At 36.7% G+C, this 24,534-nt stretch overlaps 1 protein-coding gene across 6 annotated transcripts in view; it reads right to left on the reverse strand.

Annotated features, from left to right (window-relative positions):
* Window positions 1-7,887: 7,887 nt before the first annotated feature.
* The window catches only part of CBLB (Cbl proto-oncogene B), a 139,608-nt gene continuing 122,961 nt past the window's right edge, over window positions 7,888-24,534 (reverse strand). For 5 of the 6 annotated variants that reach the window (XM_027449518.3, XM_038183052.2, XM_072024018.1 and 2 more), the window contains 5 exons: window positions 24,080-24,168; window positions 23,850-23,981; window positions 22,368-22,505; window positions 19,695-19,814; window positions 7,888-14,289 (listed from right to left, as the gene is read on the reverse strand). In XM_027449518.3, the coding sequence (XP_027305319.1) occupies window positions 14,027-14,289; window positions 19,695-19,814; window positions 22,368-22,505; window positions 23,850-23,981; window positions 24,080-24,168 (742 nt within the window). In that variant the 3' untranslated portion in view covers window positions 7,888-14,026. The remainder of the gene's footprint in view (window positions 14,290-19,694; window positions 19,815-22,367; window positions 22,506-23,849; window positions 23,982-24,079; window positions 24,169-24,534) is intronic. The other variant, XM_027449519.3, reaches the window with a different exon arrangement.

A 24,534-nucleotide genomic window follows, 5' to 3' on the forward strand; every position in this document is an offset into this window, starting at 1 on the left:
CTGTAACATCATTTCTCTGCGCTAGTGCAACCTGCAAACTCTTACACATTTGAGCTGGCTTTCATGTGTCTAACAAATGGGCTTCTATCTAAAGTGAAACTACTTGTTATTAACACAGTCACTGTAGAGAAAATCACCAAGCCAGGCAGATGAGTTTGTTATGTGTATGCTCTGACTCACCTCCAGAAAACAGCTCACACCTTGGCCTTTGTGGCTATCATGCTTTATTATAACCCATACAACATGCTAACATCTGCGTTCTCATTTAAAAAATAAATTTAAAAAAATCTGTCAATGAGAACCTGCCCTTTAACAAGGGACCTAGATCAGCAGCTTAAACCTGCTCCCAGAGATGCTACAACACATGCTGTGCCCCTCTACCCATTTTCCTGGAACTTCAGCTCATGTGGGGGAAGAGTAGGGTAAGCACCGGGTCTGGTGCAAGGCACAATATGGGAATTCTTGCCCAGTCGATTGCACTTGCCACTATTTTGTAGCCTCCCTTCAAGAAACAGGGCAATGTGACATCTTAAGCTGATAAAAGGAGCCATGCTGGTGATGCCTCACACAGCAGCCTTCATTTGGAGTCAACACGGACCAGTGGATGCCTGATACACTGCAGTCGTACAGCTCACACTCAGCAGCTCTTCTGCCGCTCTCATCTTACCACAAACCACAGCCTGGCTTCTTCCTGAAACTCCCCTAACAGCCTATTTAACTTAATTTTACACATCGCATGTGTTCATGACCTGAGATGCCTGCAATCAAGACATTTTGCCAATAGATTAGGAGTTACCATTCAGCATCAAGACCAGCGAAAAGATGACAGCGCTATAGATGCATACAGACAAGCGTGAATCCAACTACCAAACACTACAAAAGATACAAGCCACTAACACGTTTAAAAGCTTCTCAATACTGTACAGATATTTGATCAGCCAGACAAGAAATGGCTGCACTTAGAGCAACACTTACCTAGCTGGCCAGGTAGCTAGAGGAAGCCAGGTACTTCAGCTTCCTTTGTTGGCACCAACAGCTGAGGAACAGATAGTGAACAGCTTCTAATGACATGGCAGCTACTCACAGTGGAAAAAAAGAAGGGGCGATAAAGAAGCAAAGCAATTCTGTAGCTGAATGTTCCTAGGCATTGACAATTGTAAAGGAGGAGGAAGATCATAGTACGATGTGCCAGGATCTTGAAGAAAAAGGCACGAGCTCTCATCAGCTGTGGTACTTATGCTGCAATAGCCAGCAGGCATGTGAATACAAAATACCAAAATTTATCAAGGGAAGCCTGAACGACGCAGGAATAGTTTCCTAATGAGTAAAGAAAAGGGAAGAGGGAAGCTTATAGAATGTATAAAACGAACCAAGAGGAAAACAGTGAAGCATGAGAATGAAGAAGTTGCGGGAAGACAACTAGTAGGACAGCAGGAGATAGTTGCAAGAGCATAATCCAAACGTGCACTTGCTATTACTGAGAGTAGGACTGCAAGAGAGAATGAAAATACTAAGAAAGATCCCCAGACGGTAAGAAGAGTTTTCCCACTGCCATATTTCATGTGCCAGCACATTAAATCTAGTTGTATTTCACAAAAATCTGCACAGGTACCTCAACATGGTACAAAATTTTCCTTTGTTGAAATTTCAATGCTACCTTTCACAGTTGCCAATATACAGGAAGCAGTGCGCATCAAGCAATTAATTTTCTTGTTCTCCCCCACATGACTATTTTCTCAGCCTTTGTCTTGTCTTATTCCTGTTTTATCCTACAATGGGATGTTAATGTATGTCTCCACCTTACACTAGAAGGAAAATTCTTGGTAGAGAACCTGGCCTTTTATTATGCAGTCCCCATTTGTACAGTATCTAGTTTGACAGGGGGCTGACTCACCACTGTAACAACAGCATTTGTCCTCAAGCAGATAAACAGCAAGAAAGATAGCAACATATTTTTCTTTTTTGTGTTTTCTCTATCCTCTACAAGATGAGAAAAAACAGCAAGCTAAAAATACTGCAATGAAGTGTCAACATCCTGACAGTTTCTTACTCATGGCGCTCCATGTTTTCTAGGAAAAAAAAATAAATCTGATTTTGAGGTAGAAGAAGCTTGTTTGAGCTAAGGCCAGAGTTGAATAAAAGGCAAAAAAAATGTTTCATTATAGCATGAAAAATTAATAGAAAAAAGTACATTGATTAATTAGAGCATAAGTCCCTTCTAATGGCTTTAGCCCAGATCATCAGCTTCTAATTGTCTTTCATTTCAAGCCATGAGGTCTTTGGCACATGTACCTTAATTATACCTATCTGATTTTTAAATCAATAAAAGTGAACGACAGATGTGCCTTCATTGACATAAGTGTTTCGGTAGAAGTCTGACAAACAGAAGCTTATAGTAAGAGTGAGAGTCCTAAGTGCTTTAACAAGGTACGTTCAGAAAACCTGAGCTCCCTTAATGACACTGCAGATTTGTTTGAATCCACTTCTACATGAAACTTTCTGCTCTCCTATGGCCTTTATGCACTGAAGTATTTAAAAGCAAATAAACTGACACCAATACATGTAAAAACAGAGAATCAAACTTACAAATTGATAGTGTTAAAGCGACAATCACTATATCAGCTCATGGGAACACATATTGCAATTAGAGGAGAACTGATTTTGCTCTGTAATAAAAAGAGTGTATTGGTGGGTAGAAGTGCTAAGATAAAGATGCTCAGCATACATCTGAACACAAAGACAGATACTGAAACGTGTTTTTCTTCTTTTTAACACAGGCTATTCCAGTTCCTATGAAGGAACTTTTGTCTCTGATACAACTGCTAAGCAGTGTTCCTGAACACACAGTTACATGTTTTTCTCTTTTCTCTCAGCTTCAATTTAACACCTTTATCAAGCAAGAACTTTTTTTTTTTTTTTTTAAGCCTTCTTTCCCTTTGAACAGTCTCTCTCTTTCTCCTTTTATTTCCCCACCATTAATATGCAGAAGGACATCCTTGTGCCATTCAGCTCTAGCCTGCTGTTCCTCCTTACACCACAGCAAGTGCTTCAGGAGGAACTTTCTCTAAGCACCACTGACTCTTTATTCCTGCACAGTGGGAATGTCGACTGCACTGCTACTTGCATCACATACAGAAACACTGGGGGAAAAAAAAAAAAAAAAAAAAAAGAAAAAAAAAGAAGAGAACCACTTAGAACAGAAAAAGAGAAAGAGAGAATAAGGGAGAAAGGAAACAAACTGTATGCACCCATGTGATGAGAACTCTGTTTGTTGGCTCGTGAAGTTTGCTTTCCGAGAACAGGGAGGCAAATGCCATTCTTTTCACCTGCCCTTTGAACTATCCATATTAATTCCTGTTAATACATGATGGCTTGACTAGTCCTTTAAATTTAACTCATCAAATTTTGTCATGCAAAATGATAAATGATCCACAATCACCATTGAGAAAGCTTAGACAAACAGCAAAACTGATTGTGCAATGCTTTGTGCCATTGTTTGTAGTCAAGTCTAGCACCCTTTGATCACAGCATCATTGTAGAAAGGTTGAATTTCTTAATTCTCTTGACAAAACAAGCCCAGGTGTTTTGCAGCTTCCAGTAGATCTTCTCCAGCAGCATGTACAAATCCAACCTCCACTTTCATAAATATAAACGAGTCACACTTATGATGCATATTTAAATTCCCATAATTGTACAATTAGGCTACAACCATGCCTCTCAAGAAATAATATACTCTTACAGCATAAACAAAAGATTAGCAAAATGACTGCTTGCCACAGGGACACTGCTTTACAACCAAAAGATATTCCCCTCTGTGTGAGTCCTGGTATCACCACTCCTAACGTGGCTTTCAAAGCATTTCGAAAAACATGTGCACCAACACACGACCAACTCCTGTAGGCACCCCACACATATCAAACTACAAATTAATCTGACAGAGCTTCCATAAATAAACCAGATCCCCCCTTCCTAATTGGGAATGGTAAAACTCATTAGAAACTGTGGATTTTACTCAACAGTTTAAAGATGAAGAACATCAAGGTAAAAGATTGAAAATAATTGTCAACTCTTCACTCAAAGCTGCACAATCAAATACTCTGTCATTATCTTTACCTGATATTTTTAGTGTCAGTCTTAAATTCTAACTTCTCTCAAACTCAAACGCACAACCTAGCAAGGTTTCTTGCTGTCAGGATATGGCTTTGTAAAACCAGTCCCTTGGTTTGAATAAGGCCCAATTCATTGGTGCAAGTATGTGCCAAAGTCTTAAGGACTTTTCTCTTGTTTCTTATTCTCTAATCCAAGAAAGCCCACTGTCATCGCAGCTTCAACTTAGCTGACATGCAGCCCAGAGATCAGGCAAGCATTTCTAAGCTTATTATGGGCTGTTTTTTTCCCCTGGAGTCTCCTTCTCTCTACATTTTATTCACTGAACATGTAAATGAAGCATTGTCCAATTTGTTCCCGAGTTTCTTACACAAATGCAGAAGTGTTCTCCTGTGTACGTTTGTAAACTAGCCTAGTGGCCTGGATCACAAACTTCTGCAGCCTATGTGTTTGTGTATTAACACTGAAACACACATAAATCATATCTTTTGAGTGATAAAACTCAAACAGGCTTTAGTAGTATCACAGAAAATAGCCCATCCTCTACAGTTTAGAGAGGCATAGACAGACAGAAGTAGAAAGAGAAAATCTCCTTCCTTTCTCTCTCCTCATCTGCCTTCCACACACTGGAATGGCTGCCAAGGGCATTTCTCTGAGATAAAGATTTTTAAAATTTGATACTAAAAGCAGCTACTGAATTTAGGCACACAAATAATTTTAGATGCTCCAAGTGAGACATTTTAAAAATATTTTGTATGGTCAGGAAGCCACTTTCGAAACTTGACCATGTGAAAGTGAGGTATTCCAATTGACACCCCCTCCCAATTGCATTATATTTGTACAATAATAATTTTCAGCATGCCCACTGGCTGTATGAACTAATACAATATACAATGAGTATAAAACACAACCACATAACACAACTGCTCTGCAGTTGGAAAACGTTTTCTGCCACCGCTTTGACAAGTGAAACGCAGATTTCAATACTGAGAAAGTAATTTAACTTTCATTTCAAAGAATAACCTCTTCAAAGTTCTGCATGGAAGAAGAATGAATGTGTAACTGGACTGCAGACTACTAGCACTCAATACAGGAGAAAGTATCACCCCTAATACTGTGTAAAGCTTAAATTGATATTCCTGTAACACACAATTCCAGCCCCAAAGGAACACACCCTCTGTGACTCACATATATTATGAGCCTTCCAAAGACTTGAGGAAAGGTTCTCTGCTGTAGCAAGGTCTCAACACTGTCTAGATTTAACTAGATTCTCCAAAGTTGGCTTTCATACAAAAGTCCTGAATGACAAATGAGTGTTCTTTGCTTATTCATTCATTTGCAAGATTTGGTGAACTGCAGTAGGCCTTTCTCACTATCAAACTCGTTTAATTTTATGCATATTTTCTCATCTTAGAAGATGTTAAATAAGCATATTTTTGTTACAATATTGAGAACAAAAAAAGAACACTCTAAGACTTGCTGTTAATTAAAAGCAGCCTTAAATTGGATTATTAAGTCATACTATCTACCATTTGTATTTTAGCTAATGATGTGATTTACATTTCTTATTTACTTTTGGTGAAAGAACATTCATAGTATGAACTATTTTCTTTCCTTTTTTTTTTTTCTTTCCTCCTTCTTTTTAAGGAATATTTACTTCACCTGTCTTCATTTTCTTCTTTTGCAGTCCTTCAGTAACATCCTTCCTTCCCATTTTCTTCTGATAAACCTTTTTACCCTGTTATCACCGCCTTGCCACCAAGAGATAGATAACAATGTCTTGTTCAAACACCGTAACTATTCAACAAGCACCAGTAAGCTGGCATCATTTTATCAACTATATAAAGAGCAGTAGTTTTCTTAATTGTTGATTAAACAAGGAGAACAAAAATAGGTGGAGATATGTGGCTCACTCAAAGCCACTGTTTAATATACACCTTGAAAAATAAGGAAGGAGACATACAATAGCTTCCAAAACCTGAAAAAATTATTGATAAAAACTAGTGAAAAAACTTTTCACTATAAGTACCAATCTCAACCAATCAGCTAGTGTTTCTCCTGAAGTCTCTTTTCTCCACAGACACATGCTACTAGCAAATGAGCCAACCAGTTCCCCTTCACACATTTCATACAGCCACCCTGAGAGACTTCAGTCTTAAAAGAGAGAAGACCAGGCACTCTCAAGAGGCATGGATATAACTGTAATGAAGAGAAGTCAAGTACAATGATGATACAGTGCAAATAATACAAGATCCCATAAGGGCAGATCATTAAAAAATAAATTTCAGCTCAACCAACCAAGAAAACCAATCCACACTGCTAAGCTAGTTTCTACATCAACAGAGACCTCTGTATTAGCTGTTAGTCCACACTGCTTGCAAGAAACTGCAAGAAAGTTAACCTTTGTCCTGTGTACCCCATCACAGAAGCCTTGTGTCCTTCACAAGGGAAATTATATCAACCTTTAAATAAGCAAGGGAATGACAAGGGTTTCAGGATAGGCTGTATTTTACTGCTTCCACAGTGCATTATGCTCATGCACGTGAATGCAGTAAGTTACATGACCACAACAAGTGAAAAGTATACCCACAACATCTCCGAAAATGAAGCCACAGGCAAATTTATGTTGGTCTCAGCCTCTTAGGAATTATTATGGATTGTGTTTAAAATAGGAAACAAGAGTCAATTTGATGGCAGATTCACAGCCTACAGTGGTGTCCTGGTCAGCCAGTTTCTAGTATCATAGAAACAAGGCACAGATACAATTAAGATTCCGCCCCTCCTAATAATCTCAGATACTGTTTGGTCAGCAACATCAACACACCAAAGGAAAGGATCCCAACGTCTGAAGACAAATCTGTCTCAAAGCCAGCTTTGTTTATTGCTAATAGCCTTTTTGCTAGAAATATACCTCACAACAGATAGGAAAGCCCTTCAAGGGCCTAGAAAACACCATGCTAAACCACTGGCAAGAAATGCTGCTCTGAGAACTGACCGAGCAGTTTGTCACACAGAATTTCTTAGCTATGCCAGAGGCAACAGCGAATGGGGGGTGAAGGAAATAGCGTGAGGGTAAACACGAAGGTAACAGAGGTGTTAACTATGGTACAGGTCACTTAGGAATGATACATACAGGCACATAATGCCTTTTCCATGTGACTACACTGTGCCTCAAACACAGCAAGTCAGTGTACCCTGTGCACACTAAAACTTGGAAATTGCCTCCTCTTCACACACACTGACACAAAAGCATTTATTTTTTTTTTTTAACTCTTTAATACATACCCCTCCAGCAGCAGCATACAAAATCAGGACCCTTCTATCTAAAGTCATGTCACAAATATTGCTTCACCTTACAAATATATCATCATCACAACCAACCTACAGGCAAGGTTACCTGACAAATGAAGTATGATAGTCTCTTGGGGGGGGGGGGGTATTGGTAGAATCATCCAGATGTTGCATTTTTTACTTCTTTGTGGGACAATTTTCAAGCTATGTGGTAATCATTTATTTGACATCAATGTATAGAGACAGACTTTTAACCCAGCAAGTCATGGTAATCAGTTACCTTAATCTGCAAATGACTTCCCAACTTCATTGACACGTCTTATATTATTTATCCATTTTTCCTTTCAACCCGGACCTCACTTACTTCTAGATGTAATCAAATGCACTTTTACTGTAAGGTGGTTATTATAATATAAGCTACAGACCACATCTATTGTACAGACCTCTTAACTTTCATTTTGAGACACAAGTCATCTCAAATACAAGGACTGTTATTAGAAGATGATGCCTTTATTGTTGTCTTTTCACATCTCAGAAACACAACAGGGATCTACTGGAACAAGCAGTGGATGTAATCTCTTTCCCTGACAAACGTACAAACTAAATTCATCATGAAACATAGGAGCATATTCCCAGACTAAGAAGGGAGCAGGAAAAAATGCTGATGATTATAAAAATGAAAACAGGCTTTCTCACAGAATTTTGGATCCTTTTTGGATGACTATGTTCACAGCAGTCAATTCAGATGTGGCACAAAGTATCTGCATAGCGATTAAGAGACAAACAAGACTAGCAGAACACTTGTGAGAAGAAAATACAGATGTATGAAAATACAGATGTGGTCACAAGCTGAGACGGCAGACTGTAAAACGTAATTAGTAAGATGAAGGATGCACTGATGGTTGATGTAATTGTAAAGAGAATTGGGGTGGGAGAAGAGAAGAAAAACAGTCTTAGAAGGAGCAGATGAGAATGCAAACAAGTGATGCATCTGCTGTGAAAAAACAGGCAGAGCTGAACTTGGCCCAAGCTGGGATGCATGACAGCAGGATGATTTGAGTGTCAGTGCATGAGCCTGGATAATAAAGATACTACTAATAATTCAGTGAAAAAATGCAGATTTTTGAAAGACTGGTTCAATAAATATACATTGACCATATGGAATTGGTAATGAGGATGCAAACTTCAAGAGGAAACACCTGAAAAACACAACGTTCAAGCAAAACAATAGCTTCAGAAAATTAAGCCAGCTACTGCTCTAAGGTATTTCTGAATGATTGATGATGCAGACTTCCTTAACTTTGTACAGCATCTGGAATTCAACAATAATCAGAAAATTAAGAGAGCAAATTCTCGTTACTGCACTAATTGTGCAGTCCTCAGCTATCTAAGGAGAAAACCTGGCCTTCTGTAACATGGATTATGATACAAGCTTGGGTGTTCTGCACATTCAGTTCAGTTATCCAAAAGGAACAGATACTTTGCAGAAGTGAATACCACTGCCTAGTTTCAAACTCCACAGGGTGGCGTCCATTGGAATACTTTCTCCTCCATGCTTCATCAGATTAGTATGTACATACATAAACCCTTCAAAAAACAAGATGATGAACTTTAAAACAGAAGTGCTTCCACATAAACCCTTGTGAAGCTTTTGGCTGTTTTGCTAGCACCAAAAAACATTATGCATAGAGTGCTACTTCACACTTCCCTCTGCTGCTAAGACCCTGGCATCCTGTTCCGAAATAACATATACACAGAACATCTTGGAGAAGGACATGGTAAATGAAGACTGCAGTAATCTTCCCAAATACTCCTTCATTTGCACTAGACACTCTGGAGATTCAAAACAGCTAAATCTTGTACTCCAAAAAGATAGAGGGACTTGGACTGTTGGAGCAGAATCTTCCACGCAGTTATCTGTTCCCTTTCCATTCTGCTGGCAACCATGGCAGTTACTGCAATAAAGAAAAGCTAACTTTTTTCAAACAATTATAGTTAGGCATACATTTTGGTAACAAAGTAACACACAGAGTTTTAAAATCCATATTTAATTTTCCTGATGGAGACTCATTGCTACTGATAAATGCAGGAAGGTAGCTCATGCAGAATTAGACGACTAGGTCTATCAGAAAAACAAAAAACAAACAAACAAACAAAAAAACTCAGTGAAACATTCTTAAGGCACCCAGCTGCTAAAATGTATCTGTGACACAACGAAGTGACAGCTGACTTTCACACCAGAAAAGAAGAAATGAAAGAAATAGGCAGCAGTAGGACTAAGGGTGAGTATACCAAACAGTTACCTTCTCTATTTAGTAATATGTTTATAGCAACCGATATAAAGGACAATAATTTAATATGGATGGAAGAAAATAGCAGGAAAATCCGATCATTGATTGTCTAATCCCATCTTCAGGTAATGTGGTTGGGCTTTAAGTAGTAATAGTTCTATTGTAATTCATCGTACTGACATTGGATTTTCTAAACTTTTTCATAATGCTGGAAATACAATAATGGGGGAGGGAAAAAATATTTTAAAAACCTAAGATATTTTTTACATTAAGAATATAATGGTTGAGTAGGCAAGTGCACAGAATGTCAAAGCAGTATCTGTGCAAGTCTGCTGTCATTTTCATCAGCAAAAAAATCCTGTAAATTAATGTACAGTTGGACTATATAGTTGTTATGTTTGATTCTAAATATTTGATGATTTTTCTGCTACACAATTAAAACATGCACATTCTGAAGTTACTGCCAATTTTTACCAATGAAGTTTAGAAGTGAAGTAATGTATGGAGATGCAAAGCAAATGTCTGAATGCAATGATTCACCTTATTTTACAGTGAGGCCTCTTTTTTGTGGCTTACAAACCAATGGCTTGTAAGACCTGTACAGATGGTAGTGTATGCTTCTAAAGCAGCATATGAAAAGGGTTAATATTCAACAACAGAGAGACAGAGTCTTGAAAAATCACGGAGCAACCCAACATTCTGTTAACATTAATTTTATAAAATACCTTACAAGAACAGATAAAGAACTTGAGCTTACATAATAACCAAAATAAAAAAAAAAAAAAGTTGAATAAAATATAAATTAATTGAACACGTCACTAAGTTTGCCACATGTTAGACAAGTTTATAAAAGGCATTTCTCATATAAAATAGTTATTTGGAAGAAAATCCTTCAAAATGGAAACTAATTAAGTCTTTTTTCAAGAAGTCATTCCTACGTGCGCTAAATTCCAGGTCAGCAGGTAGTAACTGAATCTGCTCAGAATACACCGTTCGTTCATGTGCTTCAAACTTTGTCAAGCTTTAAGATGCAAATTTAAATGGTTTTAGGTCAGAGTCGTCAGTGCAAAGAAAAGCTTCAAGCTGAAAACAAAACATATAACAGAAGAAATGATCCTGGTACAAACTTCCTAAATTCACATTATGAAAAAATCTGTGCCAGATGTACTCTTCAGATATTGAACATTAAATTTTTTTACCAGTGGCCATTTTAGGGTTCCAGCCAAGCCATTAACATAGCTAATCATGTTCAATTCACTTATTTTAGCATTTTTTCAAATTTTTCCTAGAGCCTTTAGAAAAGATCCGTGCTACTGGTGTCCACTTAGTTTGCTTAACTTCAGATACAGCCAATTTGCTTGAAATTTAGCCAGAAGGAGATAAAGTTTACCTACAGACATCAGAATGGTAGTCTAATGCCTGCAATGACATTTAGTTGGAGGAAATATGCCTGCAGCCTTAATCACGACAGCACACATTTCTAAGTTTAACCAACTTTGTTCATTCTATTCATTCAAGCAGTCTCACTAGTCAGTCTTGCTTAAAGTTATATACGTGCACAACACTGCCAGACTTGAACCCTTGAGTCTTTAAAAGGTTAAGATGTTTAGAGAATTAGACTGTAGCCAAATTATTTAAGCCTATTAATTCCTGCATAGCAAGCATCAACATTCTAACAAAGCAATGTCACTCTATTTGACTTTAAACTACTAACCAAAACGGGTTTGAAACAGTCTTTACGTTTGACTATTTAGAAGCGGTAATAGCACACTCATTTAAAGATTAATGGAACTCTTTCAAGTCACCATTAAGAATATATTGTTCATCAAGCATTTTCAACACATACTTAAAAAACAAACAAACAAAAAAGTTATTGCTGGTCACAACCAGAACGGAGAAGGAAAAAGACATTAAAACCTTAATTTATCAGGCAGCAGTTTCAGCCTCTAATTAAAACAAAAGGTTGTCATTTACACTAAAATGTTGCATAAAAATGAGAAAATGAGAGAGGGTTCTCCATTACAATTCAGAATTCAATCTGCAGATTGTTTTCTCATCCCTGCAAAGCATTCTTTTCTTCACTGTCATCATTGCTATGCTGGCAGTTATGCTAGAACCACACTTAAGTAATTCCAGTAAAACTGCACTGGTTTAATTTAATTTTTTAAACGTTTAATTCAACAACATGTATAATTTTCAATTTATAGTTAGTAGAAATGCTAGAGTGATGCTGTAAACAAACCAAATAAATAACATGGTTCAAGACTGCATAAAACATTCCCCCAGAACAAGAGAGAGACTAAAAGCACAGAATATAACTTCAACCAAAACTTTTCATAAGCTGTACTCAACATGTGAACATTTAAAGGAAGCTGTAGATGCCCTTTTGTAGAACATAAACTCAGAATTATTTACTCAATATGGAACAGAAACACTTATCTCTTCCCTATACCCTGAATTCCCCTAATCATCTTTTATCACTGAAACAAAGCAGATTAATGATAGACATACTATGCTTTGTGATACTGTAAAATAGTTTATTTAATTAGTTTTAAGAATAAGTTATTTGATGAAATGGTGGACTTTGAGATGTCACAGCAATTTCCACTGGATACTTCCAGTTACTTTGAATCTTGCAATTCAGGCATTTGCCATATTCAAAAATTTTAAGAACAAACGTATTGGCTGCTGAGATCTGATCCTGTAAGTGGTGCAGATTTTATCACTGGCTATGAGTGAAGGAGAAAACTGACAGCTGAAAGGGAACAATAAATATATAACTCACATCCAGCTTAGCACAATGTGAAAATTCTCATATACAGGTCACATCTCAAAATGTGAAAAATCTAACTACTGCATGGTTTTATCTTTTCAACAGTAACAGAAGAAAAGAAGACTTGAAGTTTCCTACAAAATCGGGGAAGCAGCAATCAAAAATTATTCTGAAAATATTTGGACTCTTAACTTTCAGTGTACTAAAAACACAACCATCTTCTCTCTGTCTTTTCTAAAGTTAGAAGGACTTTCAATTTGGCTTGCATCATTTGGGGCTTAAAAATAACATGTCAAAGCCTGTAGTATCACTAGCCATCTAAAGCAAAGAAATGTATTTCCAACTAAGTAGCTGGAAAGCGAATGAATGAATTTGGGTATTAAACACATACTGGAGAATAGTGAAGTGTACGGAGGAGATTACTAAAGAACTCTGCAAAAAAATATTGCTACAGTAGCATTAGGAATTAACAGTGCATCAAAATTTTGAAGTTTCCATGTTAATACAAACTGATCCAAGCCACAACGAACCACAGGATAATCACTCAAAAAATTAACCGCATTCTACTTTGCAGAAGCTAGAACTGGAATTTACCTGAATACCATTGACGCGATTCAAAAAGATTCCTTCTAGTCTGGCATGCCTTAGTATACATACATCACAGAGAAGTGGTGTAATTAGTGTGTAATCAAAATGCAGTATATTATCACGTGCATTTGTTTTGTTGTTTGCTTGTTTTGAACATTTGCAATTGAATACTCAATTATTAAAGAGCTTTTACGTCAGAACTCAGTATTACTTCATGAAGTATTGTAATTCTTGGTTGGGATATTTTTTGTTCTTAGTTGTAGAAGCTGTGTATAAAAAGACCTTGAAGATTACAGGTCATGAAATTCATGTTAAACAGAAAGCTGCCCAACATTACTGTTAAAATACCTTTAAAAAGGCAGTTCATAGGCATAATAATGTATTTTACATTCAGATATTTCCTCTCTCAAAAACAAAGGAATCTCAGAAGAAAAAAATAATCAGTAGTGAAGGCCACATACTTTTGCATTTGATGAGCTGAAATGCAAAAAACAGTTAAAGCATCTTGTAAAAGAAAAAAAAAAAAACACAAAACAACATAAACAGAATTTCTGGAAAGTGATGATTTAGTTGATGGGGTGGTCAGCATGGAAACTGTTGGGAATGCTACAGCAGAACTGACCGAAAGTACAAGGGGATATGAACATAGTACAGGCATCAACTAGAAAACTGTAACTTGCCAACTTGTAAACAAGAAAAAGCATTTCACAGATTAAAAGTTCTAGGGAAGTAAACTTCTTTAAATTATTTTGTCAGTTCAACCCTGATTTAAAAAAGTATGGCTAGCAAAAATACATAAGCCTCAGCATATTTATAAGTCTTGATCAGAGCAGCCATGAGCCTTTGATAAACGGCTGGAAACAGACACCCTCCTATGAAAGATGAAAGAAAAATATTCCGTTCTCTTCTTTCTCTCATTCCCCAGTCCACACATGTATATGTAGAATTCACATGCTCCAAGAAAATCTTCACACTACTATAGATTGAGACGTGGAGAGACTGGTGGAGGAAAACAGACAAACTCTCTTAAAATACTACGGGCCACGTCAACATTATTCTGGGCAATTTCAAGTGCCCTCTTGACTTCTTCAAAGGAATAACCTTCTCCCATAAGTTTTGCAATTTTTGCATCCACATTTTCCGTGGAACTGTCAGAGCTGTATGCTTTCCTGTGGTGTATTTCTGGTGCAGTCCTCCGAGGAAGTGGTTTAGGTGGCCTGGCTGGTGCTTGTGAACCATCTGTTTCAAATAAAGCAGACAGAAATCATTACAAATTGCCTTAAAAATTGTATTATAGGTAGGTCAAGCCTCAGGTTATTTAGCCTCATGAAGCAATTTAAAAAGAAAAATTCTAAAGAAATGGGAAGAGAGATTTTAATTCACTGATATATCTCATTTTAAAGTTTGGATAGAAGCTGGAATCTTCAAGAAAATCCAAAAGAGAAATAATGTAGTGAAATACCATTTTAATAATATGGTAAGAATGTACAAGTTATATTCTGAATTATCCAAAGCTGGAAGAAAAGGCAAGTACGACAAAACAGCAAAGATGGTGACAATTGCCGGTCACAATTTGAGAGGCTATCTACTCTCAACCTTCAGTTCTAGGACTTTTTCTTAGTCTCCTTAAGAAACTCAAAAAATGAGTTTTATTATTTTATTTTAGTTTAGTTTTATTTTATTCAGGTCGATAAGCTATGCTGAAGAGGAATCCAACCAAATATGCTTGAAGGAGAAAAATCCTTTGCTTATTGGTACATCTTGCAGATCCTGTTCAGTCAATTGGAGGTCATTTCATGCATAGCAGCAATGCAAAAATACAAATAAATACATTTCAAAAAAAAAATATATATATATATTTTGTCCAGTTAATTTCAGTGTCAAGAACAGAACACAATCCTTCTTCCTCAATCCCCCTTTGGAAATCTCTCTCTTTTCCTTCTCTTCTATAGAAAGGTTACCTTCACAGTTAATGCTGGTGCTAAGAATCATGATGTACTGATGAAAAAGAGCTAATATTCAAACTTACTAATCTTCTGAGTCAAGAGTTTCATGCTCAAGTAAATTTGGTGCTTTACTGAAACCACTTTATCCTCACTGATTCCACAATAAGAAGCTTAAATACAAGTAGGCACAGCACAGAAAACACTTTCAAGAGCAAAGTATTCTAAAAAAATATATTTAATCCCTCAAAAGGGATTCTGAAAAGTTCCATCAGTGACTTTGATAGATAAATTAGAGGAATTTTTGACTGTGACACTTCCTGTTTACTTAGACTGACAGCAATGGCATTTTGCAGTGTTAAGTACTCCAGAGATCCTGGTTTTTTATTGATGAAAGAACATGGTATCTTCTAGCATTTCTGTTACAATACGGTAGTTATAACACTGGGTGAAGAGAACTGTAATTCAACAGGCTGCATTAAATACTTCAGATGAATAAAAACAGTTCATATTATTGCATGTCTAACCAAGGTGTATTTCTCCCTCAACTTAGTTTCCATGTGTTTAGATGGGAGTGTTGCTATAAATTTAATTCAGTTTCTTAATTCAGAGAAGGTAAGCAAATAGTACTTTACGTACAATGGTGGTATTCATGTAACAAATGGATGAGAGTAGTTTGATTAAGAACTAACATTAAAGGGTCAAGGTTAATTTTGTTCCAATTGCATTGCTTATTTCCTGTGCAAATAGTTATGACAACCTGCAGATGGTAAGGTGTGTTTCATAATTGTTATGAATTTTTATCTCTGAATCATCTCAGAAGATGTGAAGCATTATATAAATACTAATCATTCTAGTAAACACACCTCAAGACAGATCCAAACCTGCGATAAAGATGTGAAAAAATCTATGAAATCCACTGAATTGAGAAATTAATTATAGCTCAGGAAATGTGGTTAATAACTAAAAGCTAAACTAAATCAGAAACAAGTTCAAATTTCTCATTTCACCTATTTTAGAAAAGTCAAGACTAACAGAAGAATGTTCTTCATATTTAAAATAATGATATATCACGTTAAAAACAATCTGCTTTCTTTCACATTTTAAACTGTTTTAATGTGAACATTTTGTTATGGACTTATCTATGGAGAATGAAATAAAAATCACTTTGCAAACTTTGTATTTTCTCTTGCTTGAAGTACAGAAGAAATTACTTATACATAGGTCAGATCCTTCTTTGTGTGTGTGTGCACTACATGAGGTATTTTTGCGCTAGTCAGTTTAACAGAGGCTTGAAACTTAAGTTATTTCTCATATGAAGCCTTCACTTTGCTGAAGCTTCCTAAGAAACTTTTTTGAGCAATCACATCATTTACAAAGGTCATTTTTAATTCTGTGAGCAGATTTGCAGCATACGTATTTAACTCACTCCAGTGACATCTCTCTATAGCACAGAGACTTTCAGATCTTCAGCCCTCTCTCTAAGTCAATTCCCATTATTATTATTTTTTTTAAGTGCCGACATCTCTTTCAATATCTTCACATCCATATAAAATTTTAGCTGAAGCTGGGTATCACATTGGATCCTGAGCTTAAAGATAATAAGCCTAAGCTGCACGTCCATCTGGACACTGAGATAGAGGTATTTAAGCGTAACTTCCCTTCCAACCTCCCCTCCTTTGATGTTTCAGCCACTGTGGATCCTTAACTAAAAATTCAAACAGATTTTCTAATTGTGTAATTCAATTAACAGTTACCACAGCAAGGAGTCTCTTCTATCACTCACATTTCTGTAATTCAGCACTACATTTAACCCTTAGGAAATTGATAAGTATAAAGACAGAGACAGGCTAGTTTAATAAATGTTTAATAAGTGTGGAAAAAACTGTGAGGTGTGAAAGCTCCGTGACACCATGGGAGGAGACTATTTGTAACGATGCTAGCTGTCCTGTTCCTTTTTGCATGGAAATGACCCTTGCTGCTTCTCCAGTATGTTCCATGGTCTTTCACCAACAGACTGAGAAGCACCGGGGAAAGCGGCAAAGAGAGAAGCTGAAGGGTGACAAGGGCTTGTTGTGCAAGGCCCCCTGTGGAGCAGTGGCAAGCAGCCACATGTAACTGGGGTACAGGAACAAAGCACATTGAGGGGACATCTACACTGAGGAACAGGCAGAGCTGGGAGAAAGGAGTAACTGAATATATTGTTTCATCGCGCTGCTGGGTATGATCTTCATGTTTTACATTACTGAGGCAGACAATTCTCCTTAGGTTTAATGGCAATCTACCCTGAAACAGTACGTGACCTCACTGCATACCCCTGGACCCAAACATTTTATTGTAAAGAAATTTAAATTTGCATGCAAGTGCTTTAATGAGGCCAGATGAGTGAATAGGAATATACTATACTTAACTGGCCATAATGTTCTTAACTAGCCATTTGAATCAATTTCTTACAGAGTACCTAAACTCATTAAAATACATCAGACATCCATACTAGAGGCCTAATTTTCTTCTACCTTTCCCACATGTCATTGGCTGTGCTTAGGTAAAATATCAGTTGAAAAAGCAATCTCATTTGCCTTGCTTTTATTGCAATAATTTAAAAATGATGTATTTAAGATGTTTGAAAAATTATGCCTTTGGGATAGTTAGGTGTATAGCTGAGAACCGTTTCTTGTGTTCAATACTAAATACATGGCTGAAGTAGAATGAATTTGTCATAGCATATTAATAATTTGGTTAAACATCAGAACTGCAATCTTATAAACAAATGAATCAAAACGAAGCACAGAAGTCAAAGGATTCTCAGTGCTACTATAGGGAGCCAGTGGCAAAAATGTAATTAGATTTTAGAGTGAACTACATTTCCTTTCCAGCTAGTTCAAAGAATCACCCTACAAAAAGGCTGAAATGAAGAAAAGTTTTCTAAATTAACTGATTAGTTCAGAATAAATATAAAATCTAAAGTTTTAAGTAGAGGTACAATCTATAGACTGTATTTTTTAAATCATAGAGTGAGGCCAATCAGTTAACCTTGAAGCTCATCAGTTCCATCCTATAGAAGTAATTCCACTGTAAAAACAACTTTCCAGTTAAGACTATGACATGATCTACCACACAACTTTCATTTAATTGAAATTAAATTGAAAATCTTGCTGTATATCATACTGATTTAGAATTATATTTATAGTAAAAGAAGACGCATTTAGATGTTGCAGAAGACAGCTGTGGGAAACACACAGATAGAATAGTATTTATTAAGTGACATCAAAAAGCTCTGAGAACTTAACCAAAGAACTTGCAGTAATTTAAGACAATTTTAAAAATTGTTCTACCAAAAAACCACGGGGGAAAAAACAATTTAAAAGGTAATCATAATTTATATTACAAAAGAATTTAAAATTTCCTCAAATAGATCAGGCTAATGTTGTAAGGCAAATAGACCCCTCACGGTGTCATGTATAAAACATGTATTACAAAGCCAGTTTTTTCTCTAACAATGAGAAAAAATGAGCAACAGTATTATATTAATAGAGACATCCTCCCAAGAGTGCTACTATTTACCAAAGGCATCCCACTCATTCTCAGATGTGCTATTCACTGAAGATTCTATAGCACTCCTCAGGCTTACTTAGTCTCTCCTGTACTTTAAGTTGGAAAAAGATATTCTTTCCTACACCCAGCAGAGTAGAACTATGCATTCCTAAGGAGGAGACATATAATTACTATTAAAAACTGTAGCATTTTTCCACTTGTGATTGTTGCAATTAAGCACTGATGACAATTAAAATTGAAGACTAGATAGCAAGTCCCTTCATTTCTTTATGCATTAGAAACTACTTTTCACATACAATTCACAATATCTGGAGAATGAATAGTATTTAATGGTTCAAATTACCACTTGTTTTTTAATTTGTGATATCCCTCCACACAGCAAAATGCTACAGATAAGACAATCCTTCCCCTGCTCCATATGCCATGCACATCTAAAGAAAAGAAAATTTGTCTACAAACTGGTGAAAATACATAGGAATACAGGTAATACTGTTATTCTTTTATTTAAATTAATTTAAATATATGTCTCCTTTAAACAGTATTTGTTTTGTCTGAAAACAATAAGCAAAATTTCTTTGACAGAGGAATTGATTCTCTTGTACCTGTTCCACTGCAACCAGAAGACTGAATTTTAATTGTTTCTGGTTCTTGCAAGTTTTATTTAGAAGTATTTTAAAATTTTCTTAGAACCTCACACAGACATACTAGCAAAAAAAGACTGGAAATTAATAATACTGTAGACAGTGAAGCTACTATTTTTTGAGGAGCAATAAAACATAAAGCTGGAAGTGAGAGGCATGTGATCCCTGAAGGACTTCTGATCTCCTGTGAACTTCAAAGGCAGCAGCCAACTCCCTGCTTTTCCCAAAAAATAAGGAACACTAGGACTCACAAAAGCATTCTGCTTGTCAGCTAGTGAAATTAATGTCATAACATCTACATAACCCCACAAAGGCAGGTAGTTTCTTCTACCTATATTGCAGAACTTTAATCTCTATTATCCTTTGAGGATTTTCTGTTTTTGTAAAGCAATATCACCACTGCCAATTGTTGCCCTGAATGACAAAAACCTCATTCAACTTTACAGATGAAAGTTACTTGCCTCATGAAGCTGTAATTTTCTACAGAAACAGTCTTCTACCTTACCTGAAGAGGCAGGAAGTTGATCATAGTCTTGAGATGTCCTATTTGCTTTTACATTTTCTCCAGTTACTCTACGAGCTGGTGGCAAAGGAACGTGACCGGTTATCGGATCAAAATGGGGATCTGCAATAATAAAGAAATAAAGTGTCTTTGAATAATTAGAATTATTATCTAGGGAAGAGGGAGGGCTGATGCACAGAATCTAGGTTTAAAGTAGCCTCCTTTCAAAAAAGCTATGAATCCAAACAGAGGTGCTCCCCCATAGTGTGTGCATATGCATGCATACATCCAAGTCTTGAAGTGACCAAAACAAGGAGCACAACTCAAAGGTGGTCTATCCTGTACTGATAATTGCTCCTCTGCTAACATTTATGAGGTACCTTTCAATTACTCAGCCCTGACACTGCTAGGACTGTGGCTGGCAAAGCACGGAAGAGGCTGCAAGGCCCAATGCAGCAAAATTAGAAGTATCCCTGCTAGTCTGTTTGGTTAGAGCTTGGTTAACGCTTCAATATTTTGCCACGAAGACTGCAGGGCAGATTTCCTGTTCACATAGTCCCAGCTGCTGGGTAAACATTACAGGGACTGCTGAAGGCTTTTCAGTTCTTTCTGATGATTATAGGAACAGAATTTAAAAAATGAGAGAACTATATAGGCCTGGCATACTGTGGCCTCCTTTCAAGTATTTTCAGTCTACTGAAGAAGCAGCTGACCAAACTTTTAATATCATCCTGGACCTGACTTCTGCTCTTGACTCAAAATAGTGTTTGTATGTGTGTGCAATTTTTTGTTGTTATTAATGGTGAGATTATTATTCTAATCTCACAGTCTCTAATGGACAGATGAGGTATCACCCCAAAAACTTGTATGGAAATCAATCCTTGAAACTTAATCATAAATTATTTGCAGTGGTTTCTTTGAAACAATGCAGTGTTGAATAAGTCAATATGGCTTTAGTAATACTGTAAGATAAAAGAAGACCAACTCACAAAAGAATCTATGCCCAAGTAGATGTGTACACTTACCAGATCAATGCAAATTAATTGTTGTGATAAGATTGCATTCACTATGCAAACATGGAGAACAAACGGCCTTTAATACATTTCCAAATTTTTAATTCAAAGCCATGTTTTTTGAACACTGTCATTGATTTTTTTTTTAGATTATTTGGAAATAACATCAGAAAATTCAAAACTCTCCATACTTCTGGGAACTGCACACAGATCAACAGAGCTTGTATGCTTCTGGAGGTGGGGACTTTCATTTTCCCCTCTCCATTCGCATTAGAACTGAATGGTGTGCTTTGGGTTTCTGCCTCAGATTGTACAACTGAGGCACCCATTCAGACTGGACTGCTATAGGTTACATTATTTTTCTTTTGAAGCATAGAAGATAAATTAGTCCCTGGCCCTATATTTATGATCAACCTTTACATGTGATGTGTTTAGTCTTTTTACCTGGATGCATGCAGAGGCTTATACAAGAAAGTAATGCACCAAGCTGAGTTCTGCGTTACAAACACACATAGTTTTGGTGAATTACTCGATGTTCAGGTCTTAACTGATGGTAAAATATGTATGTAATAAAAACAATTCAAAAAGGGTCATTCTGGTTCAACCTAAACTAGCTCACTTTCATCCCACAGCTAGTATTATTCGCAAGGATCAGCCAAACACCTTACAACCAGGCAGACTATTATGCAGTTGCACATAATTGCTCATCATCCGTAGTCCTGCACTCCTGTAATACTACTGCCAAAACATTCAATTTAAGACTCTTCATACAGCCTCTCATTAAGAACAGATAGGAAGAGGAAAACATCTAATCACACCTCAAGGTAGATAATCACTGAAAATATTCTTGGGACCAGTAAACTTAGACACCATCATTTTTTGGAAGCTTCTGCAGAGGAAACTACCATCACTTCAAAGACATGCACTATAACCCACAAAAACCCTGTTGCAATTTTATTGTCAGCAACAAAGGTATTCAACATAATTAACCTGACACTTGTCAACCCAAAGTTATAAATGTTGAATATAACTTTTTTGCCCTTTACAAGCAAAATACTGAACAACAAATGTGACAGCAATTTGTGGGAAAAGATAGGAGAAAATTTGACTTATTACCAACAATGTTATGAACCACAGGGTTCTGCTGCTGTGTTCACAATTAAAATAGCTTTGCCACAAAATTTCACAGCAATAATTCTAATGAAACAGCATGTTGTTTTCCTTCTTTTCTAGGTTTTCCTCAAGTACCAACTTGGAAACAAACAAAAACATGAATTACATTGAACTAGAAAAAACAATGGAGTTGACAAAAGGATACAAACTACTATCACAGATTACAACAGAAAACTTTATACTTCAGAAGTAGCAATTCTTACTAAAAAAGCACAATTCAACAAAATGTCCCGCCTATAAAAAATATTGACTTCATTTCATTACTTTGTGATAATGAAAAGGTGACCCTTTTTATATTCTGACTTGTTTCATCTCCATCATTTAAAACACACACACACACACACAAAAAAACTATTTCTGATATTTTCGTATATTGAGGTGTACACAAAACAGACTTCTAAAACCTGATGACAACATTATCATAGAACAGATATGCCTCTGGAGTACATAATAGTGAAACAGAATATGTTTTTTCCTTTTGTATTCCTACCAGGATGAAGGAACAATTCATGTCCTGAAGGAGGTCGGCTTCCTGAGCCAGCAGGTTTTGTGTGCTCAGTAATACTGTGCCGAGCAGGTGGTGGTGGTGGTGGTAGTGAAGGGGGTGAGCTATCAAACGTATCTTCACCTGCATTTAGGAAAAACTTATTAGATGAGCAAAACTTCATTAAGCATCACAGAATAAAGAGCAAAGTTGAAAACTGATTTTTCTCTGGCTGCTGAGGCCCTTACTCCTAGGGTTCATCTAGCAGTTCAGCAACTGTAGTAATGAAATTGTAAGCCTGACTCTTACTATGCACAATCCTCTTCTAAAACATGCTCTGAATGACCTTTGTATTGCTCAATTTATATTCTGGGGTGGGGGGAGAGATTTCTTTTAAGTGGCTCAGTTTCAAAGAGTGCATTGTAATGAAAGCCTCACTGATTATCAGTGCAGAGTAACAGCTATATTTCAGCGGCTAGGAAAATATATTTATATTCAAACACCAACGGTGATTACACCCAATCTGCTACGCTTATACAATGTGTACATGTATTTTTATCTGCTATCTAAAGGCTCTGACCCAAGGCATAAACTGAATCTTCTATGCCTGGCAAAATAATTTTTCCCTTACATAAAGGTAGAGCAGACAGAACCAGGGTTACCAAGAAGTACCAAGTATTTTTCTTCTGCTCTTTCACCTTCAATTCTGTATATTCTTACAACTCAGAACACTTCAGAGATCAGAAAGAGAATAGTGCAGGAACATGGCAAATGTTCAAAAGGTTTTATGAACCAGAAAATTGGATGATGGCACATACAGTACAGTCTTGCAATGATACAACTGAATTTGTCAATGACAGTGTGGGTGATGGTCAAACCCAGCCCCAGTATATAGGCAGAATGGCTTCTTTAATGCTTCTGACCTCAAAAATGTTAAGCTCGTTGGCTTTTGGGTGTGAGAGCAGAAATCAGGGTTGGGAAAGATAGCTGCTGGAAACCATAGGCAGCACTGAGCTTTGAACTGTCCCTTGACAGTAGACAAGAATCAGAAATAAACTTACTAATGTAACTCAATTTAGTTTTCTTTGACTTAAATACCAGCTCCCTGTCATTCATCTTTCTATATCATAAAAAGAACGCAGTTATTAAATCTACAATTGGAAAAACCCTCCATGCTTGCATTAAATTCCAATGCTCAAACTTCACATTAAAGGACAACAATTTTTAAACTGTTTTAGGCAAAACAATTTTCTTTTCTTTGTAGCTTTAATACAAATGTTGTTTGCCTTTTCATCTGTCTTGCATGAGGGCTTACAGACAGACGCCACATGCAGATCACTGGTAAATATCGATGTACAGCCGTAATATTTAGCCCATAGCTTATTTGGTACTCAGCATACTCAACATTAGTTGTTTTTCAATGAACATGGCATTTGGTTAATCTAGGCTATGTTAACCATTAAATGTAATCATCAAAAAGTCTGCAACCTAAAGGGGGCACCAGAAGATCATAATCGGAGGGTGTCCTGTTGAGCAAAGAGCTGTGTTTTGGGTTGTCTCTGGTAGGAGGTCGTGCAGGTGGCAAAGGTACTGGAACAGTAGGTGCATCATAGACATCTCCTGAATGACACAATCACAAGAAGTGAATGTTTTCTTGCTGTACCCCTAGAACAGCACAGAGAAATTTTACTTGCTAAGGGGGGGAAATAAAAACGCACCTAACTCTGGATGTTTTGGTTTCTTCATCTCAGAAGTAGCACTGTGTGTTCCATTCGTTACTCCAGCACATTGACCATTCTCACACACCCTGGAGACAGACATTAAAAAGGAAGTAATCAACCAGTTAACCAAGTCTTAATTCCCAAAATTAAATGCCTGAGCTGGCAGTCCATTATATGGAAACAAATGAAAGACGACAAGCTGCATTAATTCTAAACTTTGTGGGGTTTTATATTGACAGCAGGTACTGGTTAGCTCTCAATAAACTCTGAAGAATCATACCGCTTTCTTAGTGAGATAGTGACATGATTTAAGTAACTTACTCAAGGCTGCACTACAGGACAGAGGAAGAACTAACATTCAATATAGACCTCACTTCAGAGGTCAAGTCAATGGTTTATTCACATATTTAAGTCACAAACTCAATCCTACTTCCCCTTCCCAGCTGTTAAGA

This window comes from Anas platyrhynchos, chromosome 1 (genome assembly GCF_047663525.1).
Source record: "Anas platyrhynchos isolate ZD024472 breed Pekin duck chromosome 1, IASCAAS_PekinDuck_T2T, whole genome shotgun sequence".
NCBI lineage: Eukaryota > Metazoa > Chordata > Aves > Anseriformes > Anatidae > Anas > Anas platyrhynchos.